At 40.6% G+C, this 25,504-nt stretch overlaps 1 protein-coding gene across 1 annotated transcript in view; it reads right to left on the reverse strand.

The window, feature by feature from the left end:
* Window positions 1-2,939: 2,939 nt before the first annotated feature.
* The window catches only part of cerk (ceramide kinase), a 48,865-nt gene continuing 26,300 nt past the window's right edge, over window positions 2,940-25,504 (reverse strand). The window contains exons 8-13 of the mRNA XM_082167427.1: window positions 24,221-24,373; window positions 24,027-24,132; window positions 23,171-23,241; window positions 21,309-21,514; window positions 20,000-20,226; window positions 2,940-6,109 (exon numbers count right to left, since the gene is read on the reverse strand). Of these exons, the coding sequence (XP_082023553.1) occupies window positions 6,022-6,109; window positions 20,000-20,226; window positions 21,309-21,514; window positions 23,171-23,241; window positions 24,027-24,132; window positions 24,221-24,373 (851 nt within the window). The 3' untranslated portion in view covers window positions 2,940-6,021. The remainder of the gene's footprint in view (window positions 6,110-19,999; window positions 20,227-21,308; window positions 21,515-23,170; window positions 23,242-24,026; window positions 24,133-24,220; window positions 24,374-25,504) is intronic.

The raw sequence follows: 25,504 nt of genomic DNA on the forward strand, positions 1-25,504 counted from the left end.
GAAGACAGCTGTTTGTTTGTCTATTGTAATGTCTCCAGGGAGCGCATGTCTCCCGGAGTGTAATGTCTCCCGGTCTCGACGGGGTGCAACCCCGCAGAATAAATCAATCAAGACGCGGAGAAGCTACAGAGAGGAGGAAAAGGAAATGGAATTTACTTTGTGGACGAGAGATGAGAAAATTACCCGGCTTCATTGCCATGCCGGTCCAGATAGCAGCATAATCTATGGACCATATCGAAACTGTGAGCAAAACGAAGAACTAAATATCCCTCCATCTCACTGGAGGGAACGAATTATTTCTCACCCGCAGTCATTTTTATGCAATAAGCCTGTTAAACATGGAGGTGCCATTCGTCTTTTCTTTTCTTTTTTTCAGCCAATGACATTTGTCAGGAGCGCAGGCTCTGTATTATTAAAGGCTCTTAAGAATAGCACTGGAAGATGAGTAGATTTCATGTAGTGGATTCATAATAACAGCTCTTGACAGGTACTGCCTTCCCTAGAGCTGGGAGATCAGATGTGTTTTGTACTTTTACAAATGTAGGATGGTGTTGTGTACAAAGTGTGTAATACTTTCTCATATCCAAATTAATGCACATGAACGTCTCCACAATGTTGTCGGTTCCTTAAGTATGTTTTTCATTCATTTTCCCCATAGGGATTTTTAAAAAGTCATGATTTTAAGGCATGATCCAAGCCAACCAGCTACGAGGTGAATCATAACATTACAAAAATGTATTTGAAGCAAAACAGTTTTTGAAAACCGACAAAAAAGGTACAAGCTGTTATCAGCCAAAAGTGGAAACTCATCTACTCATTGTTTCTGGCGATTGTATTTAGACTTCAACATTTGTAAAAGTTCTGTTCATTTTTGAAAATGATCATGATGAACTGGAATAATCCAAAAGCCTATGGAAAAATTCTACTGGGTTTTTGTCAAGGGAACCAGGGTGATGCTAACTTCTGGGATAGCCTACAAAAAAAAACTCCAAACTTTGTGTGGCCTTCAGATTAGCTCAAGAACAGTGCGTAGAAAGCTTCATGGAATGGGTTTCCATGGCCGAGCAGCTGCATCCAAGCTTTACATCACCAAGTGCAATGCAAAGCGGCAGATGCAGTGGTGTAAAGCAGTGGAGACATGTTCTCTGGAGTGACCAATCTGATGAACGAGTCTGGGTTTGGCGGTTGCCAGGAGAACGGTACTTGCCTGACTGCATTGTGCCAAGTGTAAAGTTTGGTGGAGGGGGATTATGGTGTGGGGTTGTTTTTCAGGGGTTGGGCTTGGGCCCTTAGTTCCAGTGAAAGGAACTCTTAATGCTTCAGCATTCCAAGACATTTTGGACAATTTCATGCTCCCAACTTTGTGGGAACAGTTTGGTGATGGCCCCTTCCTGATCCTAAAAGACATGGATGAGCGAGTTTAGTGTGGAGGAACTTGACTATCCTGCACAGAGTCCTGACCTCATCTTCGGGATGAATTAGAGCGGAGACTGTGAGCCAGGTCTTCTCGTCCAACATCAGTGCCTGACCTCACAAATGCGCTTCTGGAAGAAGGGTAAAAAATTCCCATAAACACACTCCCAAACCTTGTGGAAAGCCTTCCCAGAAGAGTGGAAGCTGTTATTGCTGCAAAGGGTGGGCCAACTCCATATTAAACCCTATGGATTAAGAATGGGATGTCATCAAAGTTTATGTGCATGTAAATGCAGACTTCCCAAGACTTTTGGCACTATAGTGTAGTGTGTGTCTGATTTATGAACTCAGATTTGAGCCTTGAGGTTCCAAGTTGGGGGCATATCTGTAAGAAAATATGGCAGAAGTAATAGCTATATTTGTTGAAATTAATTTTTTTATTTTTTTTGCTATAACCTAGATGCATGTACTAAATATAACGATGCAGTTTACAACACCTTCATAAAAAAATTAATTAAAAAAACATCAACAAAAGCGAAAAAACACACTTACATTTTTTAAATGCATACTTTTGTAGAAGTATAGTTAAAAAACCTTGCTGTATTTTTCTGTGATTTTCTAAAGCGATTTCAATGCACTTGACGTCATAATTCCGACTTCCCAACTCATTAATACGGAAATTTCCAGGATGACTTTGATGCAACATCTACGATGCTCAAACAATGGCGTGAGTTTGAAGACGGGGGGGGGGGGGGGGGGGGGGGGGGGGGGGGGGGGGGAATCTCTTGGCTCGTGACCCAAAAAATTAGGGCACAGGTGTGTTCTGACAGGGATGTGCACAGCAGGGAAAAACAATACTTGATGCAAATAATATGGTATTTTATGGTAATCTATGGTGTTTTGGCACAAATTCATGTGTCACTTGTTAAAAGTTAGTCAAATCAGGTGCATCTAGACCTGGACAGGTTGAGTGACATGACCTCATCCTTGAAATCCAACAGTTTGTGCTAACTAAAATGTTTTGTACTACAAATTATTGACTGCCAAGAATATGAAACCATACAGTAACAACATGGTAATCTATTCTAATCTAATCTGCTATGCTAATCTAATGTTTGATTTTAAGGATTTTTGTTTAGTTATGTACAACAGTTTGTACAAATTGTATCACTCAATTTACAAAATATCATATTCAAATTTCAACCTTCTAAGCATGTACGTTCTCTTCCATTCATTTTCCAGATTCTCATGGCAATCTCACCAAGAAATGATCCAGCACCAATCAAATTTTCTACAATTTTCTAATATTGTACTTAAATCTACAATTGAAATATATTATTAGTTCTGCATTGTAGTAATGAGAACGGAATATGCACTGAATCATCATGAAAATAGTCCTCAAATAGGCTTTTTAAAATTCCATTTTATTGCAATTATATATGATTCTGGCCATGTTCGTGAAAGTTTTATCCTCATATTCATACCAAAATGAATAGTATCAAAATGGACCACTCAGGACACTAAAGGTTGTTTGATCAACTTTATTAGCGGATTGTCTTTGTTTTCATTCAACAAATCAAATTAAATGTCAGGTCTTACACGTCATCTCGAGTCCTGCAAGATGACTTCACTCTCAGTCGTCACTGAGCCTTTACAAGTGCTTTCTGCTGGAAACACACACACAGTCTGGACAACCATCGCAGTACATTATACAGTCACCTGTCACGAGCCATCAATGACCAGCAGCCACCAGGGCGATGCAAATCAAAAACGTAGCCACATTCAAGTGATTAAAATGGGTTGTGATTGATATCTTTGGATCAGTAGGGCAAGTTGGTGGCACAGCATGGGTTTGATTAGGGCTGAAGTGGGCTGTCAAACAGGAGTAGGTGTCAAATACACAAGCTTTGACATGAGGCTAATACTACACACGACACAAATACTGTTCACGCACAAGAATAGCAAGCCACAGTTCATAATTCATAACAGCAGAGGCTCATGGAAGCTCTAAAATTGCATACACGGATATCATTTCCATGGTTTTACTTTAGTACATATGGGTGGATATCATCAAAACCGTCAAGAAATGTCTGGGTCATATTTCGATACAATACATACAAATAAAAATTTAAAAAAGTTTGGTAATGAAAAATACAATTTCTTTTTCTAAGAACAAAAAGCTTTGGTAAATCCTAATTATGGCATAAAATACAAAATTATTAGACTGTCATCATTCTGACTATCTCATTAAGATGACTAAAACTAGCAATAGGTTATAATTATGACAAGACAAATTAAGAGAAATAATACAATAAATTAAAGATTTTGTTTTTAAGAACAAAAAGTTTGGTGAATCCTAATTATGGAATAAAATACAAAATTATTAGATAGTCACAATAATGAGATAAAAACAAAATTAAGACATGAAAAATTAAGAGAAAGTCTTAATTATGATTTTTTTTTTTAGGGGGGTAATCTTTTAATATCATAATTTCAACTTTCATATCATAATTATAATTTGCCAAAGCATGATTCTTTTTTCTAATGTGGTGGAAATAAGCTTCCATACAATCTTCCAGTCTATGAAGGACAGGCACATTTTGTCTGTAATTGCTACAGAACATGTGTATCCTCTACAGATGCATCATGGGAAACCAACACTCTCCATCACTAGCACAGCTCGAGGAACAACTTTTAAAAAATGCATATTAAAGCAGCTGACATGCACTACGGCGAAAAGCAATTTCTCTGTCTGTCATAAACTCCTTCATCCTTTGATACTGCAAGAACAATAAGATATTTCAGAAGAAATAAGACGTCGACAGAGGAAACAAACATAGAATTCATTTTAAAAGAGGAAACATTCTCGAGGGGAGGGACGCAACCAGAGCACAGAAGAGCGCTACCGTATTTTCATTTACATTCTGTCTGATGAACACTGTATGTACACCGGCCCTGCAGTGTTACTCTTGTAGTCCAGCTCAATAATGCTACATTTACATGCATGAAATGTCCAGAAAACAAAACTGACCGTGGTAAGAGTGGGAAAATTTGAATTAGAGTTGGTCAAACATATAAAAGGTGTAAAGCGAATTCATACCGATTGGACGTTCCATTTGAATAATAACAGTAAATGTCGCCTTTAAATAAATAATTGAAATATTACTAATCATGTGTAGATTTGATTTGACGTAGGCTACACTATTTACATGATAGAGGTTACTTCATGCTATCTTTTTAAAGGAACGGTTCATCAAAAACAGAAAATTCTGCCATTCATTCACCCCCATGTTGTTCCAAACCTGTATGACGTTTGGTAAAACACACAAAAAAGAGAGATTTAGCAGAATGTTGTAGCTACTTTTTCCCAAAATAACATAATCGTAACCAAATAGATCATGCCAAGTTTGTATACACTGAAGGGAACGTTTACAAGTTCACACGGTTCCGTGAAAACGAAACGCTGTATCATGCCATGATACATGCCACGCCATTTATTTATTTACATGGCATGTATTTGCATGCCAGGCCAGTAGTTGGCGATGTCACTTTGTAAAGAAACTCTATGCTCCTACAGACTGGACATGTAATGCGTGTGACGTCACCACTTTCGCAAATTCACGTTTTTGTAGTTTACACAGATGATAACGGTATCGTTTTCAAAAACTTGCACTTTGAAATCCATTTTCAAGTTTGCATTTTCAGGCATTTTGTGTTAATGAACGGCCAAAACGCATTCTTTTCCCCCCCGTTTTTAGTTGAAAATGGTGTCTTGTGAACGCCCCCTTATATTTTCGGTTTTTGTCATTTTTAATAGTATATATTTTTAAAAGATTTCTATGTAGCTTGAAATTTATTTTTATTTCAGTTTTAGTTTTAGTACTTACGGTACAACTCATTTACTTCAACTCCTAACTTATTTATAACTTATTCATAACTCAAAACTTAGTTTTTCATCTAATATTTATTTTATTTCAAACATTTTTGATTCTTTTTTAGTTAACAATAACAACATTGCCAAAAACAACAAAATTTGTTTGGAACTTCTTTAGTAAATTATGTCAGAATTTAGATTTGTATTTATTTTACGAACACAAACCACAACCTTTTTTTGGTATTCCATTATTGGCTTTATCGGCTGACCACCTCGCGTGCTTTATATCTAGACAAAACAGCAAAGGTGCTACCAAGAGGAATGTTTTCATAACCAATACAGTTCACAGTTCCAAGAATTTGACTTTGGAATTCAATTAACGCTACTCTCAAGACCAGCTTGATCGCGGTGGAAGACAAACGCAGAAAATTGGAAGCTGTCTCACACAACAAGAGATATCACCAGCAACTTCAAGGGTTGAAAAAAAACAAAAAAACACAATAACATTGCCTAGCTGAAACAGCTAATCCTATCCGAAACAAATCTAATACAGCCTGTATAAAGATGCTATGAAGATGCTGTTGACCCCAGCTCTGTGTTTCCAAAGCATCTTCACGAGGATTATCTAGATATAACAGCATGACATTGTGCTGAGCTGAAGGTGACTCTTCCATTCAAAGAATCTCAATCCTTCATGTTCCAGCTTGAGGTTTCTTAAGTGAATTTATGGAGATCTATATTGCACAGTGAGTGTACGGGTCCTCAAACACCGGCTGCTCTTCGATTCCTCTCGCGAACAGCGTGATCAACTGGCAGTGGACCCTGAGATAGAGAAAGAAAGAAAGAAAGAAAGAAAAAGTCAAACAAAATGCAACCAATTCACTGAAAAAAAAAAAAAACATGATAAAAAGCAGCACAGGCATATTGGAAATGTGTCCCTGAGGCGGCATTTCAGCTAAATGTTATTACGTTTACACACTTTGTGACACATTCAAAGTGAGTGGTGCTAAAAGCCGGATATGTTTTGTGACGGGTGCGTAGCTCACTTCACAGTTTAACTCTACCATGATTGAAATTGTCTATTTTGAAGTTTAATTTAATAGGGTTTATTTTATTTTTAAATTCCCTTAGTATAAGAAATAAACACAGGACAAGTTATCAAGTTAACAGTTTATTAAAGTTTGAATGTATAGAAGGGTGCACACTACTTATATTCCCTTTTGTTGTTAAACTCTACCTGAGTCCTAGATTCTTCTGGTCCATGGAGTGAACGGCCGCATTCCATGTGTCAGGAAACAAAGGGAGAGGCGGGGCATTAGCCTCCAAACTTGTACTGTTCCGGAGGAAATTGGACTGTACCATCGTAATCCAAATCGGAGGGAATCTTTTATTTAGTTTCATTCAGTTTCATTTTGTTCTGTTTGTTTGGAGTAGTTTTTGTATTGTGCTTCAATTATTTGATTGCATTATGTTAGGTACGATACAGTGTATATTTTGTTGTGATTATTATTCTTAATTGGGGAACGTTTTCTTTTGATATTTACCTCTTATTTTTGTTTGGTAGAGGCTAAAGAGTATATCTAGCAGTGGTGAATCTCAGAGGGGTGTTCTGTCCAGCCATAGTAACATCATGATCTGCTGATCTTTAGTGTGTTTGTTTGTTTGTTTGTTATTTTGTTAACAGGGGAGATTTATTTATTTTTTAGGTTTGTTTTATTTTTTTGTTAGATTCAGTTAATTTCCATCTTAAGTCTTTGATTTTTATATGGACTTTATGTTTGGAAATTACGTTAATTATATCTGCCCCTGTATATGATTTATTTTTGGAAGAAATAAATCGAATATATTTACTACCTGTCCTGCCTGTTCTTGGCCACACCCTTACATGTTTGAACGTGAATCTGGCAATGTTTTATTATGTTGGTTGTTTGTACATATTGAGGCAGTTTGTGAAAGAATTGGTGTGTGGCGCTAAAAGGTTAAAGGGATAGTTCACTTTGAAATAAATTTTTGGTATGTTTTAGCTTACCTCAAAGGCATCCAAGATGTAGGTGTCTTTTTTTCCGGAGTAGTTTCAATTTTGATATTTTTAGGTCAAACCGTTCTTGTCTGTCAGTCATATAATGCAGGTCTATGGTCACTGTCTCAAAACAGCATGCACAAAGTCCAAATTAAACAATTCCCCATCGTCCAAATTAAACAATTCCCCATCGTAAGTACACATTGATGGCTTAAGACACGAAACGAGCGGTTTGTGTGAGAAAACGAACAGTATTTATATAGTTTTTGTCCTCTTGTAAACACACACACCCAAATGATCAGAGGACGCGGGTGCTTCGGTCTGCGCAAGCGCCGGAAAGCGCCAGAAAAGGTCAGAGGGCGCGGGCGCTTCGATCTGCGCAAGCGCCGGAAATAATCTCTCGCGCGTGTACGTCACTCATTGTTTACACAGAACAGAGATTGTAGGTAAGACGGCTAATCGAAATGGTTCTAATTTGCGCTTATCCAGGATGTTTAAACCGACGTAAAAGAAAACAATTTCGTATGCTCGCGCAAACTCATCCGGGAGTGGTGAGTTTTCACGAATTCCCAATTTATAATCCTTCCCTCTTGAAGTTATGGTTGATCGCTCTTCGGCTGGATATCAACACACCCATAAACGTACTAAAGTTGAGGAGGGTCTGCAGCGATCATTTTTCCCCTGATGATTTTATAAACCAAGGAGAGGATCGCATAGTACTGACATCATCAGCTGTGCCTATGGTGTTTTCTCATCCAACGGAGGTATGTGAACAACGTCTTTGTATGTGTCCTTTGTATTTGTAAAGCTGGCATTACATGAAATGAGCAATAAAATGTATTTCTGCACCATATATTTGGTAAGAATGGTTTTACATGAGAGAGTTATAAGATATGTTATAAGAAGAGAAGATATGTGTAGCCTATACTAAGCAGCTGCTAGTCAAACCAATGTGAAACTATGTGTACTACTCATAAGGGTGCAGTCAATGATACTACTACTACTACTAGCCTAATAATAATAATAATAGTAATAGACAGTGTGGATTCACGAGAGATAATTTCCGGCGCTTGCGCAGATCGAAGCGCCCGCGCCCTCTGACCTTTTCGGGCGCTTTCCGGCGCTTGCGCAGACCGAAGCACCCGCGTCCTCTGATCATTTGGGTGTGTGTGTTTACAAGAGGACAAAAACTATATAAATACTGTTCGTTTTCTCACACAAACCGCTCGTTTCGTGTCTTAAGCCATCAATGTGTACTTACGATGGGGAATTGTTTAATTTGGACGATGGGGAATTGTTTAATTTGGACTTTGTGCATGGTGTTTTGAGACAGTGACCATAGACCTGCATTATATGACTGACAGACAAGAACGGTTTGACCTAAAAATATCAAAATTGAAACTACTCCGAAAAAAAAGACACCTACATCTTGGATGCCTTTGAGGTAAGCTAAAACATACCAAAAATTAATTTCAAAGTGAACTATCCCTTTAATACTAACCATCCCACCAACACTAAAGCAAACATGAAATAAAAACACATTTGCTGAAGCAACCAGGCCATTTTAGCTTGCTTTGACAAATCTTTGAGTCTTTGAATTGCGTTTCATGAGACTCGTACCGAGCGCTGCACATCGCAAGAGCATTCATTTGGAGCTGGTTATTTGGTACAAATGTGAAAATGCATTAGTTTATAAATCATTAACCTATGGTAAAAGTATTAATTTGTGTGGAAAAGAATAAAAGTAGTTTTTTGCTTTACTGCCACTAGTGTTCATTTCAACTGGAAAATGCAGTGAATTGTGTGTATAGGCACGTTTTGTGAAAATAGGTTTTTCCAACGAGTCTAGGTACCTAAAAACGATTCTACAAAACATTTAAGTACAGGGTTTCTGCAGATATTAAGGTAAAAAAAAAAAAAAAAAAAAAAAAAAAAAAATGTAAGAAATAAATTGAAGGGATTATTAAGGAAAAAAGAAAAAAAAGCTATTTTTAAGAAACACTTTAGAATTAGAAAATGCATCTTCCAACAGATATGTTTCTTTTTAATTAATTTTACCAACAAAAAAAGAAGCTTGAATCGGTTTGCTTACAACACTACAATATGGAAATCATTTTTCCAATACCTTCTGAACAAACTGCAAAAAAGTGATGTTTCCTCAGTATTTCTCTATTTTTCCAGTACAAATATCTAAAGATTTCTAAATCAAATATCTAAAGATTCCTAAAACTTCAGCTGTAAAATGACAATATATGAAGTCTTGTTTTCTGTGAAATTGATCAAAATGAAGTTTATGACTAAAACAAGAACAAATATCCACAAGTGGGCTCAGAAAAATCTGCTTAATTTGATATTTGTTCTTGTTTTAAGCATAAACTGACTTTTTCAAGACTTCATTTTACATTTAGAGTAAATTTATCTTGATATAAAAAAATTAGATATTTGTATTGGAAAAATGGACAAAAATACTGAGGAAGATATTCATGTTTTGAAATGCATGCAACATTTAATGCCATGACTTTATGAATTTAAGACTTTCTGCTCTGATTTAACACTATTTTAAGGCCTTAATGGGTGTAAGGGAAAATTAAGACTTTAAGACTCGCAGAAACCCTGAAGTATAATGGTTCGTTCAAATCCCCAACTATTTGCAATAGTAAAATTGATGCTTGCTTTAGCAAACACCACTAATACGTTGTGTCCTGGAGTAAAAAGAAGTGCGAGCAAGCGCTGGTAAGCAATAAATGCTTTGTCGTGTTGAGTAAAAAGTTTTGCAGTTAAATGCATGCGCTATTAGGAGGTTCTGGGGCTCTTTAATTTCCTCTAATTCCACTCAATACTCTGGAGGTGAGTTCAGTGCCAGGCGATTGCCTCTTTCGGCCGTGGTATCATCATCAATTATCTCAACAGGTTATTTGCTTACTCATTCGAGAAACAATTACTGAAGCTGAAAATGGAATAAATGAATGGACTTCTATTTTAATTAAAGGAGGTGAGCCTTTAACAGTGAGAGGGCCATTAAATTAGGAGCATTTCATTGCTATGCATTGTTGACACAGAACAATGGGGCGTGAAGGAAATGATGCGTTCGGGCGAGCTGTCATGCTGTATCGAGGAGGAGAACTCCTCCTCAGCAGGCACAATGGAGGGAGTTTTTTTATTTTAATAGCATCTTTTGCACAGGCTCAGAACACAAAAGTCCATTTATTTACCCTGTTTAGTATGCTAGTGCTGAGACAATCTGGTGCTCATGAGACCTCAACGTTTAAACTAAAGCTTTCACTAATCGACCGTCACTTCAGTGAAGCATGTTCATTTTGAGTTGGAGGGACATTTTCTGAACACTGTTCATACATGCTGACATCTCTTAGATTTATGAGGAAGTCTCAGTGTGAGTGGCAGGGATGTCCGCACCCCTTCATTACAATGACAATTAGAACTTGCTTGAAGTAATTAGTGCATTAAAAATATAATGGCACACTCTTTTCTTTTTGAAACATGGCACAGTGAAAGAGTTCTCATTTTCACCGCATGCACCTTTTAATTTTTGGTTATTACGCTGTCAGAAAAATGTGTACTTTTAGGGGTACAGCAGCTTGTCACTTGGGCAGTGCCTTGAAAGGGACAACTTTGTAACTTAAGAGGCTTTCGCACCGGAGGAACCTTTTCATAGTTCTTGGAACTATTGGCGGAAGTACCCGGATTTTGGTGTGTTCGCACCGCAGGAACTAGGAACGATTTTAGTTCTAGGAACTCCTTTTGGAGGAACTAATTTAGCTCCTACTTCAGAGTAGGGTCTAAACCAGCACTATAGGAACTACCAGTGACGTTAGTGTACGCTGATTGGCCGAACGCACGCGAAAAACCAGCAACCGGCATTTATTTTATTATTTTAAAGCTGAACACAGATTATAGCCTATATATTTACACCACAAACTAACTTTACGAACATGGAAAACAGTGATAGATGGTCCTTAACCTTTACGATGAGGAGAAAATCCAACGCAACTTTTGAGGGGACCAAGAGAAACATGATTATGCATTTCTGCTCAGCTAGCAACACTACATTAACCACAAGGCATACGCTAATATAGGGCCCTATGATTTCCGTGATGCGGAAAACGCGGACGGAATCACGGAATTTACACATGAAAACGGTCCAGAATTTGCATATATTTTGTTGACATATTAAATAAACGTTTTTTAAAAAAACTTCCTTCTCATTTTTTCAGTTTAAAACAACAAACGTAGAAAGGTCTACCTAAACCGTGGCCAAATGGCATTGTTAAACATGTTGCCTAGTAACTATAAAAAAATGTCGAAGCGAGCTCATCAAGGGGCCGTTCACATGTCGTGTCTTTTGCGCGCTCAAGTTCGTCATTTCAAATGTAGGCGCGCGGCAAGCGCGCTCATAATTGAAGCGACGCGCTCGTTTTTTCCAGGCGCAGCGAGATGAAAACACCTCAACTCTTCAGAATGCCGCAAGCGCACCGCAGTTCATGTGACGAGAACCAAAATATCAACTTCACCCTTTCCGCAACAACATTGAAAGCTCAGTCAACATAAAGGATGGGGGTGCCTCACAAACACTACGGGTGTTTTTCTCTTCTCCGTAAATAAATCTTGTAGCAGAGCTAAAGCAAGCGTTTCTCGGTGGTGGAAATCTATTAGCTATTTAAACTTCTTTGTTGTTGTGAAGAGCGCAGTGCACGGTTGCATAGCAACGACAGACACCACGGGAAAATCGGACCGAATTTTACTATAAATAATAAAAAAATAAGCTAATGTGCATTGTATGTGTAAATGTCAGTAATTTATCTTTTTTTGCTTACATGGAGGGGGTCACTGATGATGATGATGATGGGTTGACACTGTACATTTAGGCTGTAATATGTCATTGTGTTGGCTTTCTGTCAGGCACATATCGTTGTTTCAATGTTTGTCTCCCTGCAGCATAGCTGCATTTAATCTTTCATTTAATATTCATCAATCCTACCTTGTAACTGTTACCTTCATGTTACTGTTATTTTTGGCCAGAGATTTGTTGAAGGTTTGGCTGAATTTTTGAGAATTTTGAATGTGCTTTGCTGAATATATTAACAGTTTAAATAAAAAAGCTGAATTGTGAGTTTGTGTAACGGAATTTTTAAAGGTCAATACTGCTTAGAAGTGAAAAGAAAACAAGCAAATCCGAAAAATCCGAAAGGGCTGAAAATAAATCCCAAAAAACGGAATTTGAAAAAAAATAAAACGGAATTTGAGAAAAAATAAAACGGTTCTCTTTCATCATCTCGTTTCGAGATCCACCTATGGGAAGGGCATCCGTACCTGACCTCTGCAGAAGCATCCAATTGCACCAAGTCTGGCTAGACAGACAGAAGCGCGCAGCCAATGCCAGGTAAGGCCACACCCCCTTACCTAAGGCATATAGCTGTCAGGCGCGCTGCTATTCCTCAGTTGACATTCGCTTCTCGCGATCTCTGCACTGACACAGTTCGGTTGGATTAACGTTACGCTGCTCACTTTCGAGTCTTCAGGAGGACATATCGCCAGATCAGCCTCCGCCAGACGTGAGTGACAGTCGTTTCAGCCTATCCGCTGTGTTTTTTGCATCCGGAGCCGCCCGCGCTCTCGCTGTCCTTCACCTGCTCCTCCTTACATGGCTGCCCGCCACGGATTTTTCCGAGTTCTTCACCGCTAGCCCACCCATAGCTATGTGACCGTCTAAACAGCCGCTTCTCCGGGGAACAGCCTATCACGACGAGCCTGCCCGGCCGCGTGTGGTGCTCTAATAATCGCCGCTAAGGACCCTCTCGTTCTGCGCTGTTTGCTTGAGCTTAACACGCTCAAGAAGCTTTGGAGAACCCGGAGAATTGCGGTCATTGTAATTGCTGCACATGTAGCTTTTTACTAAGCCGGCTTTTAGTTGCACGACCCAGCGCGCCGTGCTCGGCCTTTCTGACTCGGATGGGGGACACGGTGATGATGACGCACTACCGGGGGACTCCCGGAGCGCCACCTCTCTAAATATTTGAGCTGACATCAGCCCAATCCGCATTCCCTGAAGAGGACATCTTCGCGGGAAAACCTCACTCTCGTTGACGAACCGGCCGGTTCCGGCGACGGGGATGACGCGGTCCTTTTAGCGTTCCCTAGGCTAGCGCTCACGCGGCTTTGCCTCAGTCCATCCTCCTGGAAGTTTGTGAGCGAGCGGCCGTTCGTCTCAACATTGTGTGGCCAGCTCCACAGAGCGCCACCGACCAGGATAGGAATATTTACGACGGGTAAGCGCTGAGACCACCGCCCAGTCTGAGGAAACAACTCTTAAAACTGGAGCGTCCCGCTAGACTGTTAACACGGTCTCACGGGCCTTGATGTGTTACGATTACGTGTTGAGGCTTTCAATTTATGCCTTCCTAGGAAGGCGGCCCCGAACGCAAGCGGCCTGCCTGTTGTTCGACCGTTGGGAGTATCGAGCCCGCGTTCACGGGCCACGAGGACGTTTAGTGGACGTTGTGTGTGTGTACCCCCCCCAAGCGGGGCTGTCGTGAGGAAAAGTACGTAGCAGTGTTACCACACTGCACGCACTTGGTTCCCCTCACCCAGTTATTAAAGGCTTCGGCCCCAGTGTTTCCCAACACAAAACACACACATTACTAAACAACACATTTAACAAACGAATCAAATGAATTCGTGCAGATTTATATATCTGCCAACATAGAGAGCAAATCTCTCTGATCCCATGCATGTCGCCCTGAGTCCGTCCACAAGAGGGCTCCATTGCCTCACAAATCAACTAGCTGGGCTCACACAGCTCAGTTGCGGCTGCCCAGCCATGTGTTTTTAGTGGACGTTGTGTGTGGAAGGCTTCGGCCCCTGTGTTCCCCAACACAAAACACACACATAACTAAATAACACTTTAAAACAAACGAATTAAATAAATCCGTTACAGAGAGAGTATCTCTCTCCGGGGATATTATTTTTCTGCCTGCAGTGTGTTTTTAGTGGACGTTGTGTGTGGAAGGCTTCGGCCCCTGTGTTCCCCAACACAAAACACACACATAACTAAATAACACTTTAAAACATACAAATTAAATAAATCCGTTACAGAGAGAATATCTCACTCCGCGGATATTATTTTTCTGCCTGCACTTAAGACTGCCCAGTTCATGTGTTCAGGAGATATGCGTGTTTTCCGCCCACTTTCAGGCCTTGTGAGGGAAAGTTTAGCACAGTGGACACCACACTATGTTCCCCTCACTCTGTCAATAAAGGCTCCGGCCCCAGTGTTTGCCCAACACAAAACACACAAAGTTACGAATCAAATGAATTCGTTTTGGAGAGAAGACCTCTCTCCGCAGAGAAAACTTCTCACTGCAGAGGGAGGAAATCCCTCCGAACCCCTGCATGTCGCCTCTAGTGTGCCCACTAGATGGCGACTTTGCATCACAAATGAACCAGCTGGGCCCATACACCCCCGCTCCGGCCCGAGCGGGGGCGCTCTCGAGTCACGAAGCGGCTTGGCAAGCCATTTCAGCGCCCGAGTGGGTTTTGCGTACCGTAACCTAGGGTTACAGGCTGCAGTTTGCAATAAAACCTCCACTTTTCAACGGCGTTCTCTCTTCTCACACAGAAGAAAATGCCTCACACATTCTGAAAGAGGAAATTTCCTCCCTCCTAAACAAGGGAGCGATTCAGATGGTGCCACCCAATCTTATAAACCATGGTTTTTATTCCTGGTATTTTTATGTTTCCAAAAGGCGTGGTGCCCCCCGCCCTATATGGACCTTCGAATGTTGAACAAACATTTGAGGAAATACAATTTCAGAATGTGACACAAGGCTCTCTCGCCCGTGCCATAAAGCAGAACGACTGGTTCACATCAGTCGATCTGAAAGATGCTTTCTTTCACATAAGTATCTACCCTCCACACAGGAAATATCTTCGTCTCGCCTACCAAGGCATTTGTTACGAATTCACAGTTCTTCCGTTCGGGCAAAATTTGAGTCCCCGAACTTTCTGTCTGTGTGCGGAGGCGGGCGTGGCGCCCCTGAGACTATCAGGGCTGAGAATTCTGAATTACATATACGATTGGTTCATCATAGCCAAATCGAAGGAGAAGGTGTCGCTGGACACCGGCCGGGTGCTCGCGCACATCACATCCCTCGTGTTCAAGGTGAATGCGAGCAAAAACAATCTGACTCCCAGTCAGAATGTCTTTTTCCTGGGCTTGGAATTGAACTCAGTCTCCTTGCGAGCGCGTCTCTCTCAAGAGCGTGTTCGCTCTCTGATGAACTGTCTGTCTCAGTTCAGAGAAGGGGCGAGAGTACAATATCGCACATGCCTCAGGCTGCAGGGTCTCATGGCTTCATCTATCCAAGTTGTGCCGTTGGGTCTCCTGAGAATGAGAGCGTTCACGAAATGGGTTTTGTCACTACATTTCAGCCCGATTCGCGATCTCTGCCGCTCGGTAACAGTGACGCGCGCCTGCTCGGCGGCCCTGCGCCATTGGGAGAGCGAGAACTTTACGCTCGGGGAACCCCCTTGGGACGGTTACGATGCGGAAAGTTGTGACGACAGATGTGTCCTTAACAGGCTGGGGAACCACCCAGGAAGGCAGAATGGTGAACGGTCTGTGGCTGAGCAGACTACGTTCAGCGCACATTAACTATTTAGAGCTTTTACCATTTGGAAAGCTCTGAATCATTTTCTGCCTCGCCTGCAGGGACATCCCGTTCTAGTACGGTGCGATAATACCACGGCAGTGGCTTATATCAACCGTCAGGGCGGCATGCGCTCGTCGAAACTCCACGCTCTAGCTTACAGGCTGTTGGTGTGGAGCAGACGGGTTTTTCTGTCATTACGCGTGACTCATGTTCGAGCATTCTGAACAGAGGCGCGGATCTGCTATCGAGGGGAAACCCAATCTAAGGGGATTGGCGTCTTCACCCGCAGATAGTGGAGATGTTATGGATGAGATTTAGACAGGCAGCCGTAGATCTTTTCGCCTCGCGCGAAAACCACCATTGTCCTATGTTCTTCTCGACTAAAGGACGTGGACGCGCCCCTCAGGGCAGACGCACTGGCCCACCCATGGCCCAAAGTGCTGCTGTATGCTTTTCCTCCCCTGTGCCTGATATTTTCACACTGGCCAGGGTGAGAGGGCACGGCCTGTCTCTCATTCTGATAGCACCCAGGTGGCTCAAAGCCCCGTGGCTGGCAGAGATAATCCCTCTGTTGTACGCCGAGCCATGGCGCCTCCCCCCTCGCACGGACATACTGTCCCAAGCCAACGGGGAGATTTACCACCCCCACCCGGACAGGGTGACTCTCTGGGCCTGGCCTGTGAGAGGACGAACCTAAATGCACTGGGGCTCCCGCCGCGTGTAATCGCCACCACTCAGAATGCCAGGGCCGTTTCCACACGATCCCTATATGGCTGGAAGTGGCAAGTGTTCGAAGGGTGGTGTGATGGGCGTGGTCTCACATCTTATCAGTGCTCGGTGCCTGATATTTTGTGTTTCCTGCAAGACCTCATGGAAAGAGGCAGGTCCTTTTCCACCATTAAGGTCTACCTGGCTGTGTTTTCAGCCTGTCATGTGGGTTTTGAGGGCTTCACCGTCAGGCAGAACCCTCTAACCCGCAGTTTTATGAAGGGTGCACGCCGCTCTTTGCCGGTCATCAGGAGATCTGTTCCAGGGTAGGACCTCTCCATGGTGCTGGAAGCGCGGTCTCTTTATCCTTTTGAGCCTCTGGGAAATATTTCCCTTAAGCTGCTGTCCCTCAAGACAGCTTTGCTCTCGGCCTTGGCATCTGCTAAACGGGTCAGTGAGCTACATGCACTTTCGGTTCAACCCTCGTGCGCCAAATTCTCCTTAAGTGGAGATAAGGTTTCCCTTAAGCCTAACCCGGCCTTCATGCCGAAATGCTTCCCTGTGTTCACTTCGGAGGTTTTGGAGCTATCCGCTTTTCACCCTCCACCCTTTGCCTCCTCGGAGGATCAGGGGCTGAATGCTCTGTGTCCCGGTCGCGCTCTGCAAGCATGTATGACCAGGACCAGTGCTTTCCGCAAGAGCGACCAGCTCTTTGTTTCAAGGGCTCCCCCGCACAAGGGGAGTCCCATTTCAAAGCAATGCCTCTCACATTGGCTTGTGGACGCTATACTATGGCTTATGAAGCAAAGGGAGTGCAGCCCCCAGGGGGCATCAGAGCTCATTCTACAAGGGGCTTAGCCGCCTCTTGGGCTTTGTTCAGGGGAGTGCCACTGCAAGACATCTGCTCCGCGGCCAGCTGGGCCTCTCCTCATACCTTTGAGCGTTACTACCGGTTGGATGTCACCAGAACCTCGGTGGCACATTCGGTCCTAGGGGTAGGGTCCTCTTAGCCCTTTCCCACAGCCCCGTTGGGTTAACCAACGAAGAGTGAATGGGCCGGCTGGTCATGTTCATTCCTGTCACCAAGCATTCGCATTCCTTCTTGGGTTTAGCTATGTGCATTGGTGGTGCGGGGGCCATTATCATGTATGGGTCTCATGCATGTTTCATGCCCTGCTTGTCCACAGCAGTTTAGCGTGGCGTCACCCTTGCAGGGTCATGTTTGTGGGACGTGTCAGGCACCGCCTCTCTGAGGTGACCGTCCTTCTCTGGCCTTCAGAACCTCACTGTGAGTGTATTGGGCAATCGGGGAGCTGTCCATGTCTCTCCCATAGGTGGATCTCGAAACGAGATGATGAAAGAGAACAATAGGTTACTGTCGTAACCCCGGTTCTCTGAAACATCGAGTGGAGAGATCCACCAGCTTCGCCCCGCTTGCCGCACGAGAAGCGAATATACTTACTGAGGAATAGCAGCGCGCCTGACAGCTATATGCCTTAGGTAAGGGGGTGTGGCCTTACCTGGCATTGGCTGCGCGCTTCTGTCTGTCTAGCCAGACTTGGTGCAATTGGATGCTTCTGCAGAGGTCAGGTACGGATGCCCTTCCCATAGGTGGATCTCTCCACTCGATGTTTCAGAGAACCGGGGTTACGACAGTAACCTATTGATTTCATAGGGCCCTACTAATACCTTTTCATGTACTGTCTACTTTCTGTGTATAACAGTTCTATCTAAAAACATATTAGACAGGACTGTTAGACATATTGTAAACGAATGAACACTGAGGATCATTTAGGATCAATAATAATGTGCTCAGGCTCTCAAACGTTCTCAGCGCCGTCAAAATCAAAAGATCATCACTCATCAACCAGGCTCTTATTAATTGTTGTTTATTCTATGCACTTTTATTGTGTCTTTTACACAAGTAGTTCTTATGTTCGGTTAAATCATTTGTTTGGACTTTTTTTTGGTTAATTATATTTCGAAATAAATGGCTAGCCAACCTAATCCATTGAATTGCTAGAAGACATTAATACATTGAGAATACGTAACTACACCGCGCTCGCTTCATTATTTCTTGTGTGTCTGCTGCATGCGTTTTGCACATGAGTCACACACACCTCAAAACTATGCACTCTAATGATGACCTTGCTTAATTGACCATCGATACGTTTTATTGATTAAATGATCATCATCTGCAATTAAATGATCGTTGATTAATTGTTAACATGAAGACTGTAGACGTAACATTTATCGAATAGCACATAACAGGCACATAGCGGTGTCACCTGTATAAAACAATGGACGTAGTGTCTGTGACGTCACCCGTACGTTTCTGAAGAGCATTTTTGAAGCCCGTAGTGGGCGGAGCCGGCCGTAGTCATCTTGGTAGCGCGTCACTCCCGGATAAACGAAAATGGGCAACGAGGCGGGATTAGCTGAGGTGAAGGCTAACAGACAGCAGACAAGCTAGTAGTGACAGCAGAGACAATACACCTGTCACTCAAGTGGCCACGCCCGTAATTATGCAGAACTTAATATAATTTAAAGTTATACAAATATTCACCCCCTCACAGTTGTCAAGAAGGGCAAAATTTGCTATATAGACCAAAACCATTTTTTTTCCACCAGGCTGTAAACACATTTTTTTCTGCTGTAAAGTTGGGCATTTTCACATTTGGGGTCTATGGGATTGACTCTCTTTTGCAGCCTGTCTCTAACGGCCAGTCGATGAATTGCAGATTAAGTCACTTCCGTGTTAGATTCAAGAGAGACTGGAAGGTTGCCACTTGGTATAAACATAGATATCTATCGTTACAATATGCGTCAGATGACAAAACAAGATTTATCGTTTTAAAATACCTACATGCACTACAACGCAAAAACATTTTTTTTTTTATGAATTTATCCACTTGGGAGTTTGTCTTCAAAAAATGCTGCCTCAGTGTGGCAAAATGTACAGAAAAAGATGCGTTTCCAAATGTATCTGGATTAGTGTATATGTGGATTAAAGTATATTATGTATTATGTATTAAGGTACTAAAAGTGTCACGTGACCCAGTTGTCGTATTTAAACTTAAGGGGAGGGGAGTTCAAGGGGTGTGTCTTGGTAGAATAGGCATGTGATCACTCAAGGGAAGTGTCTGCAGTTCAAACAGTAGAGCACAGCGATGGCTACACACGATCACAGGTTCAATTCACAAATGCATGAATTCATAAGCAGGTATACTCTGAATGCAATGCAAGTCGCTTTGGATAAAAGTATCTGCCTAAATGTAGAAGTAAGAAGTGGTGTATCTGGACAGGGGGGTGTCCTACCGGACTTGAATTGCAGTGTATGGAAGGATCTCTCCATCACAGTTCCAGTTGCTCTGGGAAGGCATACAGCCACATGCTCTGTGCTCTCTGCAGATCTGACTGAGGAATCGCTTGCCTCCCGCTCCGCTCTCTCTCTCTCTCAGGTCCACTTCGGAATCACACTCCTGATGTCTGGGGGTGAATCGGAACTGCTTGACCCGGTACACTTCCACAAAAGAGTGATCAAACTGTTCAAAGAAAAAGAGAAGAACAAGTCAAATATCAACTAAACACTACCGTTCAAAGGGTTTTTTAAGAGAGGGAGAGAATAATACTGTCATTGAGCAAAGACAGATTGGCAAATTGGCAAAAAGGGGCATTTCTAATGTTAAAAAATATTTATATTTCAAATAAATGCTGGTCTTTTGAACTTTCTATTCATCAAAGAATCTTGAAAAATATCAAATATTTACTGTTGTAATAGTAAAATTAAAAGTTTGTTTTAATCAAACAAATGCATCCTTGGTGAGCAAAAAAAGACTTCCTTCAAAAACGTTACTGGCCCCAAACTTCTGAAAGATAGTTTAAGTGTTTGTGTTTGACAAGGATTCATTTAACAACTGTGAATGAACATGAAATCTGAAATTTGGTATATTTTCAAAGGAAATTTGGGATCTGTATACTGTGTACTTATTTACAAATGAAAATGTCAAGAATTGTTTCTTTGATGAGAAATAAATTAATATATTGTGTACTCTTACAATCAATGTAATCAATATTTAAGGTCTGTAACATCAGAGCACTGATTTAGGTTAGTTCTATCCTAAATATAAATCTTACTGGGTTTTAAATAAATAAATTACTAGGGGCATTTGAAATGTGGACTGTTCCAATGTTCCAATGCTAATGAATTTCTATGACTTTTCCAAATATTTGTGATTACTAGGAAAAGATAGTTTTGATAGAGATTGTACTCACAAAAGAGCCATTTCTAGACATTTTAATATTTTAGTAGTTAAGCATAAATAGAAAAAGACTAGACAAATTGCTATGATTTTCAAGGTTCTCCATGACCATGGGAACCCTGCTGTGATAACGTACTTCAAAGAACAAGATTCCCTGCTCTTAATTAAAAATAAATATGAATCTATATTAATACAACATGTATAGTAAGCATTTGGTGGACAGCTGGGATACTTTTTTGAAGTGTGTTGGTTAAAGAGTGCCGTTTTTTTTCCCAGGCTTTGATTAAAAAGGAATGGATTTGCTTCGTCTCTCTCATTAAAACAATAATTCTACTGATATTTTCTGTTGTAGATAAAGCAGGTACCTGGTCGTCCTTATTGGTGTGCCGCAGCAGGTGGCGCAGGAAGTCGATTCGGGAGCACTTCCTGACGAGGATGAGGTCAGTAGTACCGTCTGCAAGGTGTGCTGACGGCGACAGACCTTTAGGACTGCGAGGACATGCACAACTCATGCTGGCGGCATTGATGGCCAAGAACTTTCCCCTGATGACCGTCCACGTGTCCCGACACTCTGAAATACAACAACATCATGTGAGACTTCTAGTATAGTAAGCAGTTTTTGGGGGTAACGCATTACAAGTAATGCAAGTTAAGTAATCAGATTACTTTTTAAGTAACTAGTAAAGTAACATTACTTTTAAATTTACAACAACATATCTGAGTTTCTTTTTCAAATGAGTAACGCAGGTTTTCCCATTTATTGACTGGCACTCTCCAGTCTCCATGTTGAGAGGAATCGTGAGTAAGGGCAGAGGCGCTGTGTGTGTGTGTGAACATGATGGTTTTTGTAGTTCTAGACTAAATGTGAGCATGAATTTACTCTTCGCACTTGCACAAAAACAGATTCAGTATTCCTCAATATGGGGAACAATCAGTGAAATGCAAACCCAGAATATTACTCAAACCTGCAATACTGTAATTAAATATGTCAAATAATACAAATACACTATGTATTTAATCTCACTTTATTAACCAATGTCTTTGCTGCTGACCTTCAATGATCCCATTTAACCATACCAATAAGCAAAAATTACTTTAGATAAAGATCACATGTGTTTAATTTGTTTGTTTTTATTGCTGAAGTAAGAGTGTTGAACTTTCTTCTCTTGTGTCTGCACAGCTGAAAAACGCCAAAACTGAGAAACGCACTCTACTGTACAGGAGTAAATTTGCATTTCCGTCAGCCTGAGGCTTATTCAATTCACTTTTGAGGTTAAAGGGCCTTAACATTTGTCAAAAACATATTTGTTATTAAAAAACAATCAAGGAAGCCCAGCCCAGGTGAGAAAAAGTAATACAAAAGTAACATAACACATGGCTTTACATAAAAAGTTTACTTTAAGGGAGTATGGCAATATTGTAACAGATTACCTTTAAAAGTAACTTTCCCCAACATTGATAGTAAGTGTTGTGTGTACACTCTGACCATCTGGATAATGAATGAATTTCTATTATTTCTATTTAAAAAAAAAAAAAAAATCCCCCAATATGTTCAGCTTTTCCAAGACTGTGGATGGCTATGAATGTCTAAGCAACAACCCAGAACATCCTGAAATCTCAGAACACGCTAGCGATAGTTTTCCACAGGCAAATCACTCATATTTTAAATAGGAAAAATTACAAAGAAAGTAAGGTGACTGTAAATCTCAAGGTATGTATAGCTGTGACACTGGCTCACTGATGAAGGGCCCTTGACTCTCTTTGTCCTGTTTACATCATTCGTCCCACAAGAATCTATTTATGCCACGCGGTCTAAAAGCATTCAGGAAATCATCACGCACAAATGCCAATTTGGGACTGTGAGGGCAGAGAGTGTGTCTCTGTAAACAGCACTTATCAGTGCTCAGGGTAAACACACAGAATGCTGGGTAAAGGAGGTGCCAGTTGTTCGGAGGCTGCTGTGAAGCAGAGATAATATGCTGTGTGTGTACGTGTGCACTCTCTAAATGATCAGCCGGGCGGCAGCTTGAACCATTTGGCCTAATGTTCACAAACAGCGTGCCAGTCGAGCCGACAGATGGGGGCATTACAAATCACGGCTGAAAATGCACTTTGTTGGCCTGTACTGTGGGTGGGCGCATTTACCACAGAGCAGATATGAGACTTCCTGTCAATGCCCGAGCTCAGTTAAACATTGGCATAGAGAGTATTCCCAAACGCTGCTCACCAGCATCAGAAACACTGTCTTCATCTTTGCTGACCAGTCTCTCAGACGAGGTCTGCCGACAGATACTACACCTGCAAGTCAAACAGAAAGAGGTGTTGCCAACAGAGAAGAACAAAATATAGCCACAAACGCACTTCAAAAATGGTATATATCTATATATATATATATATATAATCATTTTTGTAGTGCGTTTGTATACACATACATATCGAAGGTGATATGCATCAAAAAGATAGATATCATCATATCAGTTATAGCCAATTATATCCAAAATGTTTAACACACACAAGTACATTTCTATTTTAAACTAATCAAGTCATGGTTTAAAAATATAAGTAGGAACAACGATATTTAGTAATTATTTTAAAATATTTAGACTATTTAGGGATCAGCCTTTTTTTTTTTTTTTTTTATACTTTTATTCAGCAAAGACAGTATAGACATTATGATGTAGTTAGATTGTTAGACATTATGAATAAGATACAAGATAAAATATATCTCGGTTTCCAACATTGATAAAAACAATACATGTTTCTTGAGCATCTAATCAGCATATTAGATTGATTTCTGAAGGATCATGTGACACTGAAGACTGGAGTAATGATGCTGAAAGTTAATCAGCACAAGAGAGTTCATAAAAAACATTTTAAAAATGTACTGTCTCCAAACTGTAGTAGTGTATAATTATCACCAAGCCCTAGTTTACAATAACATCAGATGATCAGCCTTTGACATGTTTTGTCAATCAGTCATGACTAATTTGACATGTTCTGTCATGTTGTATTCATGTTTGCTCCCTGATTCATATTAATGGGATTGTATTATGACTAAGCAAAAGACACAGTACATCATTTACCCAGACAGACACTGCATTTTGTCTCTTGGGGTTCCCAAGTTTCCTTCAGCGGGTAAGAAGGACACGGTTCCCTCATAGTAGCGATGTGACAGAAATGTTTTAAAACCTGTGGGAGAAAATAATAAAAAATTCCATTGCAAATTGCCGACAGACAAGAAATGCCTATTTCAGTCTTGAGAGATTTTCCTGCGTACCTGAGATATCGTAACGGGCTGGGCCCATCCAGCGCTTCCTCTCGCTGTCTGTCAGCACGTCTCCGTAGAACCCGTAACCCAACAGTGACACAGAGTAACGCAGGAAGCTGTCTTCATTGTGCACTGAGCAGATGTCCATTGGCTGAGAATCACCTGTGGTAAAAGTCAACACAAACTGATTCAGTATTCTGTGCTAGTACGTCACATCTGAGAATAGTGCATATTACTGTAAAATTAGAGCTCTGTCTCTCCAAAAATATATTATTAATAATTATTTTCAACCTGGTGTAATGCTTTGTTTGGTAAGAAGTCTCTTATGCTCAATCAAGGCTTCATTTATTTGATAAAAAACAACAACAACGTAATATTGTGAAATATGATTACAATTTAAAACAGCTGTTTTATATTTTAAAATATAGTTAAGTGTAATTTATTCCTGTGATCAAAGCTGAATTTTCGGCAACATTACTCTAGTCTTTAGTGTCACATTATCCTTCAGAAATCTTTCTAATATGATGATTTGATGCTCGAAAAACATTTCTCATTATTATCAATGTTGAAAACAGTATTTACATTTTTATTTCAGGATTCTTTGATGAATAGAAAGTTCAAAAGAACAGCATTTATCTGAAATAGAAAGCTTTATAACATTAAACACTACATATATTCAAATGGAAAACAGTTATTTTAAATTGTCATAATATTTAACAATATTACTGTTTTTTTTTGTTTTTTTTTTTATCAAATAAATGCAGCCTTGGTGAGCAGAAGAGACTTCTTTTAAAAACATTACAAATCTTACAGATCCAAAAAATGTGACTGGTAGTGTATATATATTCAATTAATATGATAATTAAACATTTCCCCCAAATAATGATAACAAAGGACATTATTATTGTAAAGTATTTATATTATTATTATTTGCTATTACAAATCACTGAATCAGTGCTTGAAATCAGTTTGAAGTCACAAGCCAAGGGAAGATTGAAAAAAAAAAAACCTTAAATCAATGACTTAATGAAAATATTATTTTCTCTTTTCATTTGGAACTTTGTGGACACGAACCGGGAAAAAGAAATAAAAAATATTCTTTACAAATGATTGACAAGTTGCTCACTTGAGTTAAAAACATAATAGCAGAATCTCTACTAGTTGACACATTTCTACCCTTGCATAATATATACGGTCATTCTGCTCGGTCCTAACTGTCAAATGCTATAGAGAAATTCCCATAAATATATGTATTATATATGTATCATAGGCAGATATGGAGATGCCCACTTA

Source organism: Leuciscus leuciscus (genome assembly GCF_965113295.1).
Source record: "Leuciscus leuciscus genome assembly, chromosome: 4".
Taxonomy (NCBI): Eukaryota; Metazoa; Chordata; class Actinopteri; order Cypriniformes; family Leuciscidae; genus Leuciscus; species Leuciscus leuciscus.